The sequence below is a fragment of the Haliotis rubra genome, unplaced genomic scaffold, assembly GCF_003918875.1.
Source record: "Haliotis rubra isolate DU_JTF1 unplaced genomic scaffold, ASM391887v1 Scf840, whole genome shotgun sequence".
NCBI classification, from domain to species: domain Eukaryota; kingdom Metazoa; phylum Mollusca; class Gastropoda; order Lepetellida; family Haliotidae; genus Haliotis; species Haliotis rubra.
This window is the reverse complement of record NW_025767569.1, coordinates 203,349-224,761: the sequence shown is the minus strand read 5'-3', so window position 1 is coordinate 224,761 and position 21,413 is coordinate 203,349. Positions and strand designations below refer to the sequence as shown.

At 42.5% G+C, this 21,413-nt stretch overlaps 1 protein-coding gene across 7 annotated transcripts in view; it reads left to right on the top strand.

Annotated features, from left to right (window-relative positions):
* LOC124262497 (receptor-interacting serine/threonine-protein kinase 4-like) overlaps positions 1-21,413 on the top strand; it is a 108,719-nt gene that overhangs the window by 20,684 nt on the left and 66,622 nt on the right. For 4 of the 7 annotated variants that reach the window (XM_046697011.1, XM_046697009.1, XM_046697006.1 and 1 more), the window contains exons 1-2: positions 15,340-15,684; positions 16,111-16,180. The exons of 1 other annotated variant lie outside the window; for it this stretch is intronic. In XM_046697011.1, coding sequence (XP_046552967.1) covers positions 15,553-15,684; positions 16,111-16,180 — 202 coding nt within the window. In that variant the 5' untranslated portion in view covers positions 15,340-15,552. Of the gene's footprint in view, positions 1-15,339; positions 15,685-16,110; positions 16,181-21,413 lie in introns of those variants that run through there. 2 more of the 7 variants (XM_046697005.1, XM_046697004.1) reach the window with 2 other exon arrangements.

Genomic DNA, 21,413 nt, shown 5'->3' with positions numbered 1-21,413 from the left:
TGGGTAAATCTAGCATCTAATTATTTCATTGTCAGGTATCTAGTACTAGCAGTAGAATTGACATAGCATACTATTATGTAGTGCATATTTGCTGCATAATCATGTCTGTCATGTTAATAGAAAACTTATCACACCCTCGCAGTAATGCATATACATGTAGTTGATATACCACAATTACTTATTACTTGGTTTGATACATGATAATAATCAAACTTATGAATGTTTGTGTCAGATTGTAATAATCTATTATTGGACGAATGAAAATTAATTCATTTGCTTTTCTTAATAGAAACCTTTTGGATAATCTGGAGGAGCAAGACGGACGATCGACGTCGGCAGATTACAGGAAAGAAAAACACAGGAAAGATGCTAAAAGAAGCAAAAGAATCTGATCTGTAAGTTCCTTAAACTGGATTATATAATATCATTTGTACCGGTTTATACACTTCCTGACACCAGTTTAAAACACCCTGAGTCACTGACATGATGTGCTACATATTATCACATCGCTATATACCTGTAATAGAATAACTTTCCTTATCACATGTCATTACCCATCACCGTAATGTGCCATTATCTAATTAGAACAAGTGCCGCTCTCAAGAATAAATGTTGGACGTAACTTTCGCAGTGCAAGAATTTCATTTTTTCCCCCAGAAACTCCAACACCTCCTGAAGAATCTAGCTGGGCAGAGAAAAGAACACAGAAGGTGACTGCAGTCCTAACCCTAGAATTGACATCGCCAGTGGTGTCTGAAGCTCCAGCGGCAAAAATGAAGAACTTGCGACACCATCCAACAAGATGCTTTCCAACCACCTAAAGGTCTTAGGAATAGGATGGAATGTCTAAATGTACATTCAATTATCTCCTGTAGTCACCCTGTTTAGGACAAGAACATCTAAATTTGTTGTTTCTGAGACTAAGATTAAAAATTAATGTCCCTCATATTAAAAAATGCCAACCCCCCATAATATTTATTTGAACAAACTACTACTCAGACAAAATTTCAAATCCATAGGGCCTGTGGTGACTCTCTCTCTCTCTCTCTCTCTCTCTCTCTCTCTCTCTCTCTGTGTGCTTTGTGTCAATGTTTAGTTGTAACATTGAAACATAGATATGATATGTTGTTTATGATGAATAAAGAGAAATCGACTGACATGCCTGATTTTGTATTTATTTATTCTATGTCCATGTGGTGTTGAGGTCACTGTAGTTGAAATGAGTTTATTTTATATTTCAATGTATCATGAATAAAATATATGACCTAATACATTCAAATATATAATACACTCATTTCAACTACAGTTAATTTAGTTGAATAATCATAATTTAATATGGACATATGGTAATCCCTGAATACTAATGATTGAAACCAAATGGAGCCATACAGATTCTGATTTACTGAAACTTATGGAACATGGTAAATGTGATTAATAGAAACGAAATTCACAGGGAATCATAATTGAACTACGTAAATACAATGTATATGAAACCATCTGAAAGTAGAGGATAAGGGAAACCCAATGGAACCTCATAGGATTCTGCGTAACGGAAACGCACTGGAACCATACAGGAATCTGGGTAACGGAAACGCACTGGAGCCCTACAGGAAAAAGGGTAACGGAAACGCACTGGAGTCTTACTGGAAACTGGGTAACGGAAACGCACTGGAGCCTTACTGGAAACTGGGTAACGGAAATGCACTGGAGCCATGCCGGTTTCTGGGTAACGGAAACGCACTGGAGCCATGTCGGTTTCTGGGTAATTTGTAAGTTCCCGGAAACTTGAAGGAAATGTAGAGAAACGTAACGGAAACCTAGTTGAAACGTAAGTTTCCATTTTGTTTCCGTAAGGTTTCCGGGGTCCGGAAACCAAGTTATTTTTGCTGTGAGAGTTTCACCTGGAGTTCAACAGTTTGCTGTACAGCACACCATTGTCATAGGCCATAGGACGTCCATTCCTCAACTTGAACACGATGTGGAACAGCTTGCTGAGGAATGTCTCCCCTGCATTTTCCTTGGCATGCGCATCGTTGATACCTATAAGTATCAAGCGAACATACTTGTTGGCGCTGTCAGAGAGGATCTCTAAGTGGTCTTGGTGATACACCATCCAGTAATAGTCTTCCTAAGTCAACTCACAGAAGCGACCTATCATTCCATACAGTGTTTGTCTTTTCGGATGAAAACCTGCCAGCTTGCGGATGATCGATGGAACTTTTGTTCCATCACACGCAGCCGGTCCTGGAGATCCATATAGTTGGTCTTGCATAACTGGCTTTGAGCCATCATGTTGTTGTGGAGATGGGCCACGTCAGAAGCTGGGTCCTTTGCCTGCGAAGCGAAGTTGACGAAGAAGAAGGGAGGTTGCTTTAAGATGCCATCTTCAATGACTGAGTTGATGCAACTGATGACCCGTTCGACTGAACCTGCGTTTTTAGAGGCAGCACCAGCAGCACGAGCTATGACGTCACTTAAAATGACGTCACGATCGTGTTGTTTCTGCACAGCATCTTGCACTGCTTCTCTGAACTGTTCTAAAAAGTGTTTCCTTTTCCAACAGTTCATCCGAGGCCTCGGAAATACATTTTCCACATCCCAGATGCACCATGCACAAGTTGGGAACATGAGTCCCTTGATCTTGGGTACATTCAAAATCGTAGAAGATGAACTGACGCTGTTGTCGTTCTTTGTCTTCATCCTTGTTTTTACCTTCTTCGTTTTTGCTTTGGTGGTTCAATGACGGTCATGTAGCACTGGTGGTTGGGTTTCAAGGGTTCGTTGCAGATCTTGCAGTCCCAATTCGTGCCACACTGCTGGTTGGCCATGCCCTGGATTTTTCTCACATTGACTTTGTCCATGCATCGATGACACGTGTGGATGGTGAAGCAGGTGCTCGGCTGCTTGGCGGAGGCCTTCCGATGGCGTTGAAAGCAGTATGAGTTTCGGAACCACCCGCCACATTGGAGACAGTAGAGTCCTTCACTGACCACGTCGCCACAGTATCCAGGACATTGGCACCAGCAACATTGAAATTTTCGAGTGCAGTGATGATCTTCAGTGTGGGCGTATCCTTGGTCACAGATTTCACAGTAGTAGGAATAACCTGTAAAAAGCTGGCATGGATGTAATGACATCGTAATGCTGATGGTGATGATACAGGTGAAGGATCTTGGTGGGTCGAGCCACTTCACTCTTGTACAGGAGCCGATTCATGACATCTTGGGAGTAGACTTTGAGCTGATAGTAAGGCTCCAAACGTTGACTGAACAACTCCCACGTAGCACGTCCTGTACGAGCCCCTTCGGGGATCTTGAGTTGGCGAAAAAAGCCCTTGGCGGCCTTCAACTGCGCTGGTTTACGATGGTCACACAGGTATTTCCATTCCTTCATCCATTCTTTGGTCACAGGATCGGGTTTGTGTTCATGGTGACTGGTCACGACCAGGGCATGGGCAAAGCAGAGCTGATGCTCATTCTTGATTTGAACTATGCATTGTTTCTTTTCCAGGAAAATGTTTAAGCCGACGAGGTGCCTTGGCTGGCCGTGTCCCTGGGCTATACAATCAGGATCAACAAAATGCAGTAAGCGTATATCCATGGTGTCATCGATATGCAACTCATGGTTACTTTGCTGTACTTTTTCCACTAGGGCCAGGATGTGTTCCCCCTGGATGTCCTCCATGCGCTGCAACGTGATGGGGATGGGTGAATCCAGGGCTGGATGATCCAGGATCAATCCCACACGATCACCATCCTGACCGTTCACATGGTTTCTCAAATCTGCTAACACTGCATCAAACTGTTCTCTGAGCATGACGGGGGAGGTTTTCAGGCTGTTGACGCTGCAACCAAGATGGATTGAACTTCAGCTTATAGCGATGTTGTGTTCCCCGGAACTTCTTGCGTGTGATTTGGGTCATCAGCTCCAAATGGTAGGGCACAGGCGCCTCTTCAAGTTCTTCTTCCTTCTCTGCTTTGTTCATTCGTGGTGACGGCATGGTGAGAACTGTCAAGACCCACGCTGAGTCTGGTTTATATAGCCCACGTCACCCTATGACGTCACAATAGGTCGTCCTAAGCATGGCAGGATGAATGACGTCACAGGTTTTTACCATGGGCATGCCCATGGGTTTTGCCCATGACATCACACACACCCTACCGACCTGATGAGACAGGATGGGATTTGTGCGAACCTGATGCAGCCGGTGCGAACCTGATGCGTCAAAGTGACGTCATCAACGTCAGCTATGAAAAACTCGAGGTGTTCCAGCTATCAGTTGCTCACTGAAACTGGAAGCATGCAGTCGTCTCCCGCCTCCGCCTCCTTCCGTTGCCGCCTGTGCGAAACAGATGACCACAGTTATCTGCACTGCCCCAAGGTGACCTTTACCGAGTGTGGTGCTCAAGGCCATCGCCATTACGAGGGTCAACAGCAACAACAAGCACGATAACAACACCTGTTACAACTGTGGAAAAAACGAAGGTCATCTCAGTTACGACTGTCCACATCCCTGTCGTCACTGTGGTAAAGAGGACCATAAGAGTATGAACTGCACCAAACAGCCCCAGAAACGTGCCGCTCCTGTCAACCACCCAAGTCAACCGCCAAAGAAAGTGGCTAAACTTGAAAGCAATGGTCTACTTACTGTACTCCATGACAAGGTCAAACTCGTTCAAGACCGCATAGACACCATGCACTCTGTTTGTCGAACCCATGGACGATTCCAGCAGCACCGCCTCCAGTGGGCCACCATCACCACCCCGACAATAAATGCCATGGTGTCGCTCCTGCCAACGGCCCTTTTCAGAGCCACCTACCTCACTCGAAAGAAAACGTGAATGACAAAAAGCTTTAACCACACACTTCTCTAGCCACGCCATCGTCCCCCTCACCACCCTCCCTCCATCCCTTCCTCCCTCGTTCCCTCTGCCACCCTCCCTCTCCGTCCCGTCCGCCGCTCGTCCGTTCCACCATCTTGACAGGCGTCTACGCATGCGAGCTCCCGCGAGAGTCCACAAGATCCTGCGAGATCCCTCCGGATTGGACGCCATCTTGGACGTCATCGTCATGCGCGCGCACACACCGGAACCGGAACCCGAGAGATCTCCCCCTGACCGGAAGTGACGCCATCTTGAAAAAGACGCCAGGGTGACGAGGTACACTACTTTGGTCAATAGCCAAAGCATACGAAACCCTGTAGGTGGATTTGCCAGGGTGTATGAACCGTACAACCCGTCAAATCTGTCACGTGACGCTCTACATTGGTTGCACAAATGCCCTTGACCTTAGAAAGAATGTGGCTGCAAAACGGCTGATCGCTTCGAAATTTTAAAGTTGGCGTATACAATTATGAGTATTAACAGAGCAAATGCCCTTGACCTTAGATAGAATGTGGCTGCAAAACGGCTGATCGCTTTGAGATTTTAGAGTTGGCGTATACAATTATGAGTATTAACAGAGCAATAAAATTGTTGCCATTATTTCTTAATTGTTGTACGTGACAATAGTAATATACACAAAGTAAAAAGATTATCTGTTTCACTTGTTTCACAAACCCCCTTAAATTCGATCGTTTTTATCATAAAATGAGCCATTCCGAGTTATTTCCCTTTATGACCTTTCAGCAAAAATCATGACGAAACGTTTTGCGTCTCATTCTGCCATAGATTTAATGCTGGGTTTTAAAGATGACCCTTTCAAAACACTTTATGCAACTAATAGAGTAGCGGGGACACCTCGCTGTGCCTGTACCTATTGTTCTAAAAAACAGACTATAGTTAATCCCCCCGAGGTTGACTATACTTTCTCTTATAAGTGTATTATGCACTACCTACTATAAAAGTGTACTACGCTATTGTATTTATTATGCTTGAGACCGCCTCCGTGGCGTAGTGGTTAGAGCGCCCGCCCGGAGAGTGGAAGGTCGCGGGTTCGATCCCCGACCGCGTCAAACCAAAAGACGTTAAAATATGGTACTTGTTGGTCCCTGCCTGGCGTTCGGCATTAATGGCTACAACAAGGACTGGTCGGCTCGGAGTCAGTATAATGTGTCTGAGTTGGGTATTCATGCTTCACTGCGGCATGGTATCTCAGTGGGCTAGTACTATAAAACCAGCTTAAGTCGGGGCTAGTACAAGCAACTGCTCATACACAGACACACGCACAGAAGGTAATGCCCAAAGAACTGTAATAATATCCTTAACCTTACAATACTTTCTCTTATAAGTATATCATGCACTACCTATTGTATCGGTTATGCTAGATTTAATGTTTGTTATGCCAACATTGATATTCCACTTTATTACTTTAATTATGATTACACAATGCCATTTAGAAAGTGGTCAAATGTAACACATGTTGTGCTTGGGATTATACTTTGTTTGTAAAGAAAGTGTGGTCCCAAATATAACACATGTTGTATTACTCGCACCTTAAAAATATGCAGCCTGAATATACCTTCTCATGTAAGTGTATACTTGCTGTATATGTCATGCGAGTCTATATTGCCTGCTGTTTCATGTAACCAATATACTTATATGCTTCTGTATATGCTCCACTGAAATGGGGGCGGTGGGGTAGCCTAGTGGTTAAAGCGTTCGCTCGTCACGCCAAAGACCCGGGGTCGATTCCCCACGTGGGTACAATGTGTTAAGCCCATTTCTGGTGTCCCCCGCCGTGATATTGCTGGATAAATTGGCGTAAAACTAAACTCACTCAGTCACTGACTCCACTGAAATGAATAAAAATATTGGGAAAAAAAACAACAAAAAACTATAGTCTGTTTGTTTTTTTCATGTAAATGCATATAATAACATCCATAACATAACATAATTTTTCACTTGACATTCTACCCATTTACAGAATTTATTGTAGACATAGCCATTGACATTTACATCCCAACCAAATGGGACACAGCATCTGCATACTTTTCCACCTGGTCAACAAGTCATTTTGTTTTCACTTTCAATTGTTGTGTCGAAATCCAGGTGTTTTCTTCTCTTTGGCGCCAGTCTACCGCCAGCCTGGATCTTGAGAAGAACAGTCTCGGCATGAGACTGATCCTTCATGGTCATATCCACGATATATGTTTGTATATGTTTGGATCCTAATTTGTTCAACTTCGAATGCCAACCCTCTAAGTGGTTAGTGGTGCTGGAAACGATTGTATGAAAGTGGTTCTAAACACTACGCCCATCCGCCTCGACACCAGTCTTTATTCGTGTGTAAATGTAGGCCATCGGCCCATGGTACAACGTTATACATTGGCAGCCTTCAAGCTGTAGCGACGACGATTGTTAGCATAGAAGATAAACATGGCAAGATTTCTTAAAACAAGAGGAGTAGCATTACTCATCAGTCGATTAAATTTACACAAGGTTGGATGGGTGAAAACATCGACAGGGATAAAACGTTTACGTAGATCATCATAGGCAGTACAAATCAGTAAAAGTGGTACTCATTTTCTACATAGTTACAGGAACACATTTCACACAATCTTGAGTTTTTTGGTTTCTTTATATATCTACCAGTTTCTATATTCAGTTGGTGTGAACTACACCTGAACCTCGCTAAGGCAATACGAAATTTCTTGATAGTTATGCAATGGAGATATGGCTCAACACCAAAAATAAATTTAAATTGAGAATATAGGTAAGTTTTTGAGCCACTAGACAACGAGGAATGCCATTCCTGTAAATATGTGTTTTGGGCTCTAGATATGAATTCAGAAATAAAAAGGTTTATATTAGGAATAAATTGATTTTCCCATACGTATCCAAAACCCATTGTATACAATAGGTTTTTTAATTTTGATGTCCAGTTAATTTTACCATTTGAAGCATCTAACAGTAATAAATTGTAACATTTCTTAGGGAAACGTATAGAAGGCATATTTAACAGTTTGTACCAATACATAATACAGCGTTTGTACGCAAAAATATACATAGGGTATCTCCCGAATTCGCCACGTACAACGTGGTTAGGGGTACATAGTTTAACACAGAGTAAGTATTTACAAGCTAGGGTATGCACTGTTTCAATGGATGAATTACAATCACAGTCTAGACCCCATACTTCGGCACCATAAAGCAAAATAGGCATTACTTTAGTGTCAAAAATTCTGAAGAAGACATCACATTTCATGTGCTCGAATTTTGATAAACTTTTCAAAATACCGAACAAAGCCTTTTAGATTGTAAAATAGAGCTCTCAAAATGTTTATGCCATGACAATGTTTGTGAAAATACTATTCCCAAATATCTATATGAAGAAACGCACTCAATTAATTTACCTCCTAGATACCATTTTTCGTGCTTAGTAAGGATGCTACCATTTCTAAACACAACAATTTTAGATTTATCTAAGTTGACATATAGCTTGTATTCCTTGCAATGCTGTTCAAGGACATTAATACGTTTTTGTAGCCCATAGATGGTGTCAGAGAATAGAGTGACATCATCAGCAAATAGAAGGAGAAACAACTGAGTTAATTCTGGATGTAACTGTATGCCCGGATAACACAACGATTCAATACTATCAGCTAAATCGTTTATAAAAATGGAGAACAAGAAGGGACTCAAGACACATCCTTGACGAACTCCAATATTACAGTCGAACAACTGTGAAAAAGAATTATTGACTTTAACGCAAGATTTAACACAACTATAGATGGATTTGATGCAACCTAACATCTTGGGTGTTAATCCTTTCTGTTGCAAAACTAACCATAATTTCGATCTATTTACCAAATCAAATGCTTTCGAAAAGTCGATGAAGAAAGCATACAACTTACCCTTTTTCGATAGAATTCTCTGTGTAATAGAATGAAGAATAAAGATGTTGTCGACGGTTGAGTATCCTGTTCTAAACCCTGCCTGTGCCTCGGATATTTTAGCATAAGCTTCACTCCAAAATTTAAGTCTGTCGTTAATCACTGCAATATAAAGTTTGCTAAATACACTGAGAATAGTAATTCCTCTATAATTTGAAACTGAATCTCGATCTCCCTTTTTATGAATAGGAACAATAAGACCAACCGACCACTGAGCAGGAAACACACCATTATCAAAGATCATGTTGAATAGAACTGTTAAATACGGAACAAGAATATCAGAAGAAAACTTGAAAAATTCAGCAATTAACTTATCATCACCCGCAGATTTAGAGCACTTGAGGGTATTTATTGCTTTGGTAACCTCCTCTACTGTAATGGGCGAGTCCAGAATTGTTGTAACATTAATATCCGTGTGCTGATATTCGCTATTGTAAGTTGCATTACCATCTATCGACCCAGCAGCGGTCATGTACATATTACAGAAATAGTCAAACCACTCTTGTAAAGATATATTGGGATGAACTACGGATGTCCCCGAAAACCTTTTGAATATGTTCCAAAACGCTTTACTATTAAACAAGTTGTCTGTTAACAATCTCACTATCTTGTCCTGATACAAACGGGTTTTTTCTCTCACGACAGAAGAAAATTTATTTCTAGCCGTCAAAAATCTCTTTAAATCCTCATCAAGTCTACTCTTTCTAAATGCTTTTAATAACCTCTCCCTCTCAGCTCGATAATAACTACATTCCCTATCGAACCACGGTTGGTCTTGGGTATTGACTACAGAATTACTTCGTTTCATACAATTAGCAGCTGTACATATTACATTTACCAATAAATCAACAGCTTCATTAATGTTTTCAGTCACAGCGTCAAGGAAATTATCAAACGTGTTTATACTATCCTTGGACAATAACCTTTCTCTAAATATTTCAGCTTTGGTTTCATCCCAAACAAACCGGTACTCGGCCCGCAAGTGAGCATCGGGATACTGCGCAGGCTTAACGTGGCAGTCACGTGACTGAAACTGACATGATAACGGTAGATGGTCGCATTCTGACCTAGATACAATGTCGAATTGTTTACAAATTGAAAAGACAGCTGGTGATCCAATGACATAATCAATCACACTTTTACCCGAGTGGGTTATAAAGGTAAAGTCTCCAATGTCAGCGTCCTGGCCACAGCGGCCATTTAGTATAGAAACAATTAAGTAGCTTTCTCCCAGCATGGTTAATCACTTTGTCGCATGAGTGTCTTTTTGTATTTATTGTATGAAAGAAAGTGTCAATGTCGTCATCTCCCAAGATATCTGCAATGGTGTTGTCAACGTTGTCTGCTTCCTCGCCGGTTCTAGCGTTAAGGTCCCCACCGATAATGACAATGGGATCACACAGGCCACATATAATATTTAACAGCGATTCAAAGAAAAATGATAAACCACGTGCACATGTAAACTGTTTGGTCTTATACCACGGAGAACCAGCAGGATTGATGTAAGCAACAGCGAGGATAATATCCCGGTCAAGATTAAACACAGTTTTGTCTTGTCAATTATTCTTCAAAAGTGTTCATCCATCAGGTTGCCACCATAATCTGATATTAATTAAACAGTATTCACTCTGTGAGAACAGTTCACCAGTACATGCAAACTTTAATTAAACAGCATATAACCAGAAATGTTGTGAGCTGTGGCCTTTTATCAGTTGTAACAACCAAAAGGCTGCAGACACAGTGAGGTTAGGCCAGAGTAGCAGTGCAAATTCAAAGCCGGTATACAAAAGCAGTAATTATAGCAATAAAGACTGAGGTAGTAACATTCACTTGCTTGACAACAGTGGTAAAGCTTACCAAACAGGCAGAGTATCCAGGGTACTTTGATCTCCACACAATTGCTGGTTTCCGTGTAACTTGATCATGAGATGTAAAGTGAGATGTGACGCAATATCCAACTGCCAACTTTTTTGAATATGGTAGACTTGTAGACCCTGTAGTACCTTCCAGATCTGTATTACAGTTGGAACATTGTAACACAATGGATAAGACTGAGACATAAAGGATGCTAAACCACCTTCTGTGTAATATCATTTTTGATTAAACGAGTATGATACTAAATCTTTCACGTGTTTAGAATAAAGATGGTATTTCACGGACGAGAGTTTAGTATTCTGGACCCCTTCTCTCGAAAGGATCCTAGTCCTATGACATCCTAACTTTGATCCTATGGTCTAGGATATTTGTCCTACATTATTATCGAAAAGTATCCTAGCGCTAGGATATCCTTACTTAGGACAAATACTAGGATAGGTTCATAAGGGAAGTTAATACTGTGTATTAAACAAGACTTGAATTTTCATTTTGTGAGATGAGGCATAATGGGAGTTGAAGTCATGACTTTCAAAACGAACACATAAAATGAAAATATGTTTTGTACATATGGTATTATGTTTTGGCAGACCTTCAAACTCTGAAGAAAAATGTTATCTTCTTGTTGAATACATCTGTACATGCATTTTCAAAAACTTCACGAATTAATATAAAGTTATGTAAGCATTGCATATATAAACCTGTAATTTTTTTTCTGGAAGTAAGGTAATTTGAACAAATACATGTAGATATTCAAACATATCATTAGATATTCTATTCGAGTACGAGCTCACTCTAGTTTTCTGGATATTAATATTAATAAGATACAAGATATTAATTTTACTTATAACTATAATTAATTACAATTTCTTCTAGCTCTAGTAAGTCCATCAAACGCTGAATTTCTACGTGTTCGAGTTCTTTACTTTGATTTCTAGTGTTTCCATTTATCTTGTAAACGAGATTGTTGCTGCCCTTATATATGTTTTCCATGCAATGAATTCGAACCATGGGTAATATTTAGTGATATCCCCAACTTAATAAAGGTTTTTTCTATCTCACCTACTGAAAAGCTCGCTATCCTAGCTAGGATCGGTAGCTCAGGTTAGGACAGGAATAGCATAGTTTCGAGAATGGTTAGGATCTGTCTTAACTGGGACACTTTCGAGAATAGGCACCCTGTTTATGACTCTCCAACATATATTGATAGAAACTGCCTACAGTGTGATCACTCTTAGCTTTCCAAGCAAGCCAAGCAAGGTCTAATAACATTGTGACAGAGGTATTCGCTTTCTGACGCCATAGCTGTAAACCATTATGACGTCATACGTCTACCGGTATTACACTAGTGTAATATTGCCTTAAATATTACAGTGCAGTATCTTCCACGAGCTAGTAATAAATAGAGAATACTTAAGAGATAAACCTCCTGTGTGGCAAAATCAGAGGTATATAACGAAATTATAATAGCTCTACATTTTTCAATTACAACCTCACGCTACGCGTTCGGTTTCAAATGAACTTTAGAGCTATTACAATTTCGCTACGCGTTCGGTTTTAAATGAAATTTAGAGCTATTATAATTTCGTTATATACCTCCGATTTTCCCACATAGTATGTTTATCTCCATTCGACCATGTTCAGTTGGAACTCTTTCTTTAGTTCACGAGTCAATACGTAAAGCGGCCTCCCATTCCAAGCTCAAGTGGCATCGCCCAAAACGGGGTGATTGGTGGCAAACCGTCAATAACTAACAAACTCCAGATTCAGTAATAACAAATAACGTTTTGTTTTTTCAATGCATTAATCACCAATCATTAACTGATAAGTTGGAAAACATATATCAAATAAGTTTTAAAAGCTTGGTATACATTTGAAAATTCCACCGTAGGCCCCTTCCCCACCAGAATAATGGCAGTAACCTCATGGCCTTAACCTTTTCTCGGAAGTCATAGTTTACATTTACGTTGCATATTGGAAATTTGGATAGATGCGACAGGAGAGCCTCTGACAGTTTACGCAAGGTTAACCTGATTGTATAACTTAGATAGTCTTTGATATGTAATTACTGGTACTGGTACTGGTACAAAAAAAGTTTAAGAGTATAGGCGCTTTTGCTGTAATGAGAAGTCCGTACCGAATTTAGAAACTGTTGAATTTTGCGCCCTGTCAACTTGACGATATCACGCACCGCTACGTCTGCCTGCCACAGAAAAGTCAATGTGGTGACTCTTACACACTAATGTTTGTACTTTGTGCTCAAATTCGATTCTACGGATATTATTTTCTACATTTTGGAAAATGTTTTGTGACCTAAGTAGTATGGTGACCGCACATTTCCGAGGTGACGTAACGTGACGCAACCTCGAAAATATGCAGCCACACTGACGTCATACACGTATGACGTCACGACGATAGGTCTCGTGACGTCACGACATACAAGCGAAGGTAGTGACGTCACTGATGGTGACGCAACCTCAAAAATATACTGCCACACTGACGTCATGACCTACAACGACGGTATTGACGTCATGTGGCGTGGTCATTGAACCGTCACAAAAAGTGGCGATGATATGTGGTCATCGAGTGTGTGCGAGTGCGTGTATTGTGTGTGTGTTTTTGTTGTGTGCGTGCACACATGTCACATAATGCTCTCTTCTACCTTTCCGCACTCCCATAATTCGCGAATCAGCACCAACTAAATGCGTACGATGTCAAAAAATTTAATACAGGTATGTACAATATATAACACAATATATAATACAACATATAAACAATCTAGCCATACGTTTTACAAGATTAGACTGTCACAGTATTGCCTGAGGGGCGACGGTTATGTGAGGCCTCAAAATCAACGAAAATCCCTTCGTCATCGTCGTCTTCCCACGACAGCCGCTGGGCATATTCTCCTTCCTCTTCATCGTCGTCAATGAAGAGTGGGGAGTGTACTGATGTCGGACGGGCGGGCAAAGGGGAGGTGTTGTCATCAGATGCGGGGGTGTAAGTACCCATCAGTAGAGGTCTTTGAGGGCTGAGGGCTCCATCGTCTTCGTCTTCCTCCACAATAGGGGTAGCCACCCCCAAGGTCCCACCCCTTTCACCCTCATCCATACTACGAGACAGTCCGGCAATGTTTCTGTATTGTAAGCTTGACATTACCGTCCCCGTAGTCTGAGTGGCAGCATCAGCTGTCTTCACTAGACATTTGGCACACCTCTCCACGGGAATCACCATCACATCTTCATTGGCCCAGTCATCTGTCGTAGGTGTTGGCTCAGTCTTGACCTTCTTAGTGGTGGGGGTGTCATCACCCGTGCATGACCGTGCGTAGTGGCCACTCCCTCCACACTTGTAGCATGTGGCCGTCGGACATTGGGGGGACCAGTGACCAGAGTCCCCACACCTATAACAACGGTCATAGGAAGGAGTAGTCGGTGTAGGAGTCGTGACAGTCGTGGACGTCGCATCTTACTGTATGGCGAGCTGTAGTCAGTATGGTTTGAGAGTGGTCAAGTGCATGGTCATATACACCCCAAAGGTCCCAAAGGGTAATTGAGCGTGTCCTCGTTGTAGACATAGCCGTCACAATACACGCCCGGTACGCGCAGCAGGAAGACGAAAATCGCTCTATTATCTTACACACCATGTCCACGGCTTATCGTATATTCCTGCTAATGGGTCTAACAACCCCTTATTACACAATCGTTTCGACCACCGTGTGTGCCAAAGCCACCGTCTCTACACCTTTTCCTTCGAAAATACCCCCTACGTACATCGTTAATTGCCCTAACTGCTCTAATCGTCCCCTATTATACACAGCTGTGAGTGTCCACCCCGTCGTCTCTATACCTCTTCCTTTACATAGGCTTGTCTGTTGTCTCGAAAATAACCCCTACGTACATCGTTAATTGGCTTAACTCCTCTTATCGTACCCTATTACACACCCGTGAGTGTCGATGCTGTCATCTTGTTAGCTTTCCCCAATAAACTCACGTAATGTCGCGAAAATTACATCTACTATCTTATACATCATTTCTCTCTGTCGATGTCTACCATTGTGTGTGTTGACGATATAAACCTTTCAGCTACTGTCGTAAAGTGTGGTCTAACTAGCCCTTATTACACAATCGTTTTGACCATCGTGTGTGTTGACGCCGTCGTCTCTACACCTTTTCATTCACATAGACTTACCTATTGTCTCAAAAATAGCCTATACGTACATCGTCAACAGGTTTAATTGCCCTAATCGTCTTTAATACACAGCCGTGTGTGTCGTCGCCGTTGTCTCACCAGTTTTCCCCAATAAACTCGCATAATATCGCGAAAACTACATCTACCATCTTATACAGCATTTCTCTCTGTCAGTGTCTTCCATTGTGTGCGTTGACGATCTTAACCTTTCAATCACGGTCGTAAACATAACAGACTCTCTCTCTCTCTCTCTCTCTCTCTCTCTCTCTCTCTGTCTCTCTCACAAATGGCTCTCACTTGCAGCATACAAAATGGCGCGGCTTGACATTCTCATCATGGTTGACGAGGAAGACCCCATAAACAAGCTAGTAAGAAATACGGACATGTCTCTTATAGAACATACCGAGGATGACATACTTATATATTTTTCTCCGGATGATGAGGAATACCAGTGCCTCATCAGCGACACATGCCGACAATCCGGGACATGGCAACCTTTGTGACAACGCAAAGACAACGACATCATCGAGGTCGTAGAGGAAGAGACTCCGTGTCATTCTCCCCACAATGACGGCCACCACGGGGTTATCGAGGGAGAAAATGGCGAGTATGACTACTTGCTGCAACAAGTCTTTTTCCTCAGAGAACTTCATCGGATGGATAGTCAGAGATATAGGGTGTCGAGTTTTTACAACAATTTCTGGAGAGAGTACAGGGCAGCGTGGACGTGGAAGACATTCTGTCACGCGGGTTTGACTCCCTCGTGGCTCATCTGGGTAACTCGGAAAGTAAGTGCATAAAAGCAACGTAATCTCTATACATTTACAGTGTAATATAGAACACCTTTTATGGATAACAACGTCTTTATTTCGTGAGTGCAACATTTCGATACAGATTCTTGTACCGTTGTCAAGCAGGAGTGATGCATGAAGTGTGGGAGCTGCATATTTATACTGTATATAACAATGAAACAACATAATAGACAAAGGAAACAACATAATTGCCATAATTGGCTAAGCGGTAAGCTGGTCGAAACGTCGCACTCACGTTATCCATAAAACTTGTTCTGTATTGTACGTCTCAACTTCTAAAATGCCACTCAAACAAGTCATTTACAGTGTAGTAACTAATAACTTTTCACATTGTGTGTCTTTTCAAAGCTGACATAAGCGCATTCTTGGTGTCATTATGTTTTTCCATACATTTTTTCGCAGATATACGCCCCGAGGATATCGTCACCCTGTATGTCCATTATGACGCCCTCAACGCCATACCGTTCGTCAGGTTTGAAGAACTCAAGGGTGACATCATATTGCGGGCTATGGAACACGTTGCCAAGTCTAACACATCTTTAAGTTTGACAGTCCCATGACCGTAAGGTTATAGGTAGTGAGGAATCCCGCCGCTGTAGGTAGAGGTAATGGACGTTTGACTAAGAAAGAGCTAATCACGCTGGAGGCTTTTACCAACCGTAAAACCAATAGGGGTGGTTGTGTTACTAAAATAGAGAACAGCGACAATTTATGTCTAGGTCGGCTATTGCTGTAGCCCTCTATTTTCTAAAGTATACTTCACAACCACGGGACGTGTCCAAGAAGGAACATGGACAGCGATATACAGAGCAAGAAGCGTTCCTGAGAGATGCGCAGGTTTGTACAAACGATAGCTACGCATGAATTGTACAGGTGAGCGGGTCTCGCCCGGGAGCGTGTATGGAAGGTCGTCCCACGTGGGAGGCCTTCCAAACATGTTTAAGGGATGAGGCGCGCTTTCATGTACACACCATTACACCCGGTAATGGTGCTTCTATCCTGTACGCTCCGCACACTCCTCTTGACACGGCCGAACACATCCCCTGCATCGATATTTTCTGGTGGCCTGCTAACACTCCCAGAGGTGGACCACATGGTCACTATGACTGCATCAATACAGTAGTAGGTCTGTACGGAAATCGTAAATATTGCAGGGTGTGTCACAGAGGGTACAAGTCAGACAATACTCATGCATGCACAAAAGAGTACACGTGTGGGAAATGTGGGCGTAAGGGTAAAAGCTGTCAGAACGATTTTCGACGACAGAGGCAGCAGCAGCGCCATAGCGCGGTACCCGGTAGTGGTGATGGTGACGTCAGCAAACTGCTGCTGTTTGGTCAACCTTGTCGAGAGTGTCAGGTGTGGTTTCCTACGAGGGACTGTCACGCGGCTCATATCGCCAACCGCGCTTGTGGACGAGAGAAATTCTGGTGTCCTAAATGCAAGACCGATAGAAATACAGGCCACGAGTGTCACAGAGATGTTAAAGATATGGTGTTTTATCGGTGTAAACGTTTTTTCGGACCATCGCACTGCTGCCACATACCCGTCCACGTCGTTAAGGATGAGGACCGTGTAGACTATGATTTGACTAAGTATGTGTTTTACGATTTCGAGTCCATGTGCGACAAAAATGGTAAACACATACCTATCCTTTGCGTTCTCCAGCTCGGTTGCGGCAAGTGTATAGGATCAGAATCTGAATACTTGTGTCAGACATGACCTTGGCGTAGTGAGAGTACAAACCGGCTGCGTACCTACTGATTTTAAACGTTAAATAGTCATCGACAGTCCCCATACCGAGACACTCGTAGGACAGTTTTTTTCTCGGCTCATGCCACCCGCACAGAAACCACGAGATACTGACGAGAACATCGCCACCCCACCCGAGAGTGAGTCTACCGACATGGTCAATCACAATTCTACCACAAATGACAACGATTGTAACGCTAGCATAGTGGTCGTGGCACACTATGCTAAAGGTTGCGATAATCATTTCATTTTGAAATCGTTGTTAGAACATCTCACTCAGAAACCGGGGGTAAAATTTTGAATATGACCTTTGGTAGGCTACTTTTCCGTGACTCCCACAACTATATCCCTACCGCTCTGAAAAAGTTCTACGATAATTTTGCTTTGGAAGACGGTGAAATGGGATATTTTCCACACCTTTTTAATAAGACTGGCGGGTACCAGACAGCTATCCAGAGTAAACTACCCTCTAAACATTACTACGATCCGAATAGCATGCCAAGGGATGATCACATGAAATTCTTGACGTGGTATAGGGAAAACCTTAGGACACCTTTCAACATGCAGGTCGAGCTCTTAAAGTATTGTCGGCAAGATGTGTCCATCTTAAGATGGGGTTGCACTAAATTCATAGATGCCTTCATGTCCCTTGACGACGTTAACCCTTTTTACGAATGCATCACATTGCCTCATGCCTGCATGTTGACCTTTAGACGCAAGTACCTGAAACCCAACACTATAGCTATAATACCCCCCGAGGGGGTACGAGGACAATCAGCCACGGCAGTCTAAAATATGTGCCGAATGGTTAGCGTCTCTTGAACGAAACCGGGGTTTACAGTTGAACCATGAAGTATCCTTCACCTGCGCCGGTGTCAACGACTACTGCTCGGTAATGACGACCGAGGAGAGATGGCATACCTTCAAGGTAGACGGATACGATCCGCACAACAAAGTAGTGTACGAATACCTGGGATGCTTCTGGTATGGTTGTATGTCGTGTTTTCCTTGTGAGCGGAATGTCAAAGTACACTACGGCTCAGGCACTACTCTGGCAGACAGACACGACCATACCATGTATCGTTAAGGTCTTTTACGAGACTATCCGGAATGCGTCGACAACTTCTACAAGCTGAAACAAGAAAACCAGCAGCTATCCTGAGGAATGTAAGACTGATGATAGTAAGGCGTGTTTCGTCGACAGAGTTTTCCATAAGTAAGGTGTTCGTCTGGACCCCACCAATATTTAAAAAAAAGGGTATGCGCGCCACAGCCAAGTTTATGATGAACAGTCACTGGGGCAAATTTGGTCAGTCTAATGACAAGACCCAGTGCCAGTACATCACAAACGAGAGAAATTTCTACGACCTCTTTCACGACAAGACCATAGAACTGAAAGACGTCGTTTTGATTAGCCCCGACACTCTACTCATCACCTACTCTCCCAACGAAGCACACCTAATACCTCATACTGCCAGCAATCCCGTCTTAGCCGCATGGGTAACGGCACAAGCGCGTCTGAAACTGTATGAGGCCTTGGATGCCCTAGGCTAAAACGTGTTGTATTTTGACACAGATTCGGTCATTTACGTACAAAACGATGACGAGCCCCCCTGTTTGAAGCTCGGCGGTTCTTTGGGCGAGTGGACTGACGAAATAGAGGATGGTAATTGGATCGACGAATTTGTCACCTGCGGACCGAAAAATTATGCTTACAGGCTACACCATCCTCCGAGTGAAGGTGCGCAGGAAGTTTGCAAAATTCGAGGTTTCACCTTGAACTATCGCGCCTCGGCTCGTTTGAATTTCAATTAGAACAACGCGGCATACTTTTGAAACGATGCGTCATACATTTGGAGCAGTAAGTCGTACATTGGGAAGGACGTGTGACACTTTTAGAATATCGTGTCGTCATTTTTTGGAACAGTGTGTCATGCCTTTGCGTGTGGTTATACATTCTCCCTACAATTCTCACAGATTTTACTACTAAAATGATGGGAGAATGTATAACCATGTTCCAAAAGTATGACACACCCTTATGAAAATATGATAAACTGTTTTCAAAATATGACACACCGTATCAAAAGTATGGTAGGCCATTCCAAAACTATCACCGGCCCTTATAAAAATACGATACACTGTTTTCAAAGTATAACACACTACACCTAAGCCGTGTTTACCTACCTACCTACCTACAAGATGTTCCACTCCCGATGGTTACACAGCGAAACATTTCTAGGGACGATATGGTGAAACATTACAGTAAAGAGAATATGGTTAAAAACGATTCCATGGTTTGTGTTTACGAAGAAGAAAAGTGGTATATTAAAGTGTCGCATGTTGTGGTTTACACTGGTGCCCTATAGAGAGTTGGACAGTATAATAGAATGTGATCATTTTAGCAATGCTGCTATACACTAACACAGATGATGGGCAAATAACCTATCCATCTGAAATACTGTACGGGCGAGATCTGCAATGGTTTGGAAATAATGATCCTTTTCTTAAAACCATCTGTGGCGGCATCAGTAGCAGGGATTCTTTATGGCGGGTAGTATGTCAGTTAGCGGCACATGACACCTTTTTAAACGGTATCGGCCGTGAGGCAGGTTGCTCCCTTCCATAGAACCACTGAGTTGTGTATAATGCCAAAATTAAACTTCACTCTCCGCTGCCTTGTGACACGATTGCTCTTTTCAATCATCCTCGGGATGTTCTAGAAGAGACATGTCCGTATTTCTCACTAACGCGTATACAGGGTCTTCCTCGTCAACCGTGATGAGAATGTCGTCGTTTTGCACAATTTTGTGATAAGCGAGGGAGAGAGAGAGAAGTCTATTCACTTTACGATCGTAGTTAAAAGGATTATAGCTTCAATGCACACAATGGACGACATCGACAGAGGGAAATGATGTATAAGATAGTAGGTGCAATTTTCGCGACATTACGCGAGTTATTGGGGAAACCTGGCGGGACGACGGCATCGACACTCACGGTTGTGCATAGGGGGCGGTTAGAACAATTAAACCTATTGACGATGTACGTAGGGGTTATGTTCTAGACAATAGACAAGTCTATGTGGAGGAAAAGGTGTAGAGGCGACGGCGTCGACACACACGGTGGTCGAAATGATTGTGTAATAAGGGATTGTTAGACCTAGTAGCAACAATATACGATAAGCCGTGGACATATGAAGTGTAAGATAATAGAGGTGATTTTCGTCTTTCAACTGTGCGTACCGAGCATACATTGTGATGGTTATGGCTAGAATGAGGACACGTCCAATTACCCTTTGGGACCATGGGGTGCATATCACTCTCAAACCATACCGTCAACAACTATCCGTACAGATTGGACGTAATGAGCCTTTTCTTAAAAACAGCTATGGCGGTATAAGTAGCAGAGATACTTTGGTAGAGGTGTGTGGTAATAGAACAGACTGTGGCAGGGTGAAGAGATTGGAATATGCTATACTGTTTATTTGCAACACGGACAGAAAAAGTGAAGCAGATAGATTACACATGTACGACTCGTACGGTATACATTACACACGAATATGGCCCGAATTTCACGATTTTGTGGCAAAATACGGTCGTTTGCATTATTCCTACAAAAGAGTTCGTGTACAAAGCTTGCGGTCACCATTGTTTATATTTCGGCAGCTGGCGATCTTGAGGCATTTCTAACGATGATATAGTTAGGCATTTCAGTAAAAGTAATACGCTTGAAAACGATTCCATGGTTTTCAGATGGTATGATAATGCCAAGAAGAGTATACTCAAGAACTTTAAGAGAAAGGGGTTTTGATGAGGGAAAAATTAGTTTAGTGACAAAGCTGTAGGAATGTTAACGCTGTTTCCCACGCCGCTGTCTCGAAGCAAACCGATTTTACTAGCCAACCATACAAAGAGGTGATAAGTGCGGCTTTTAGCACTTACGCAGCTAGGTACCCA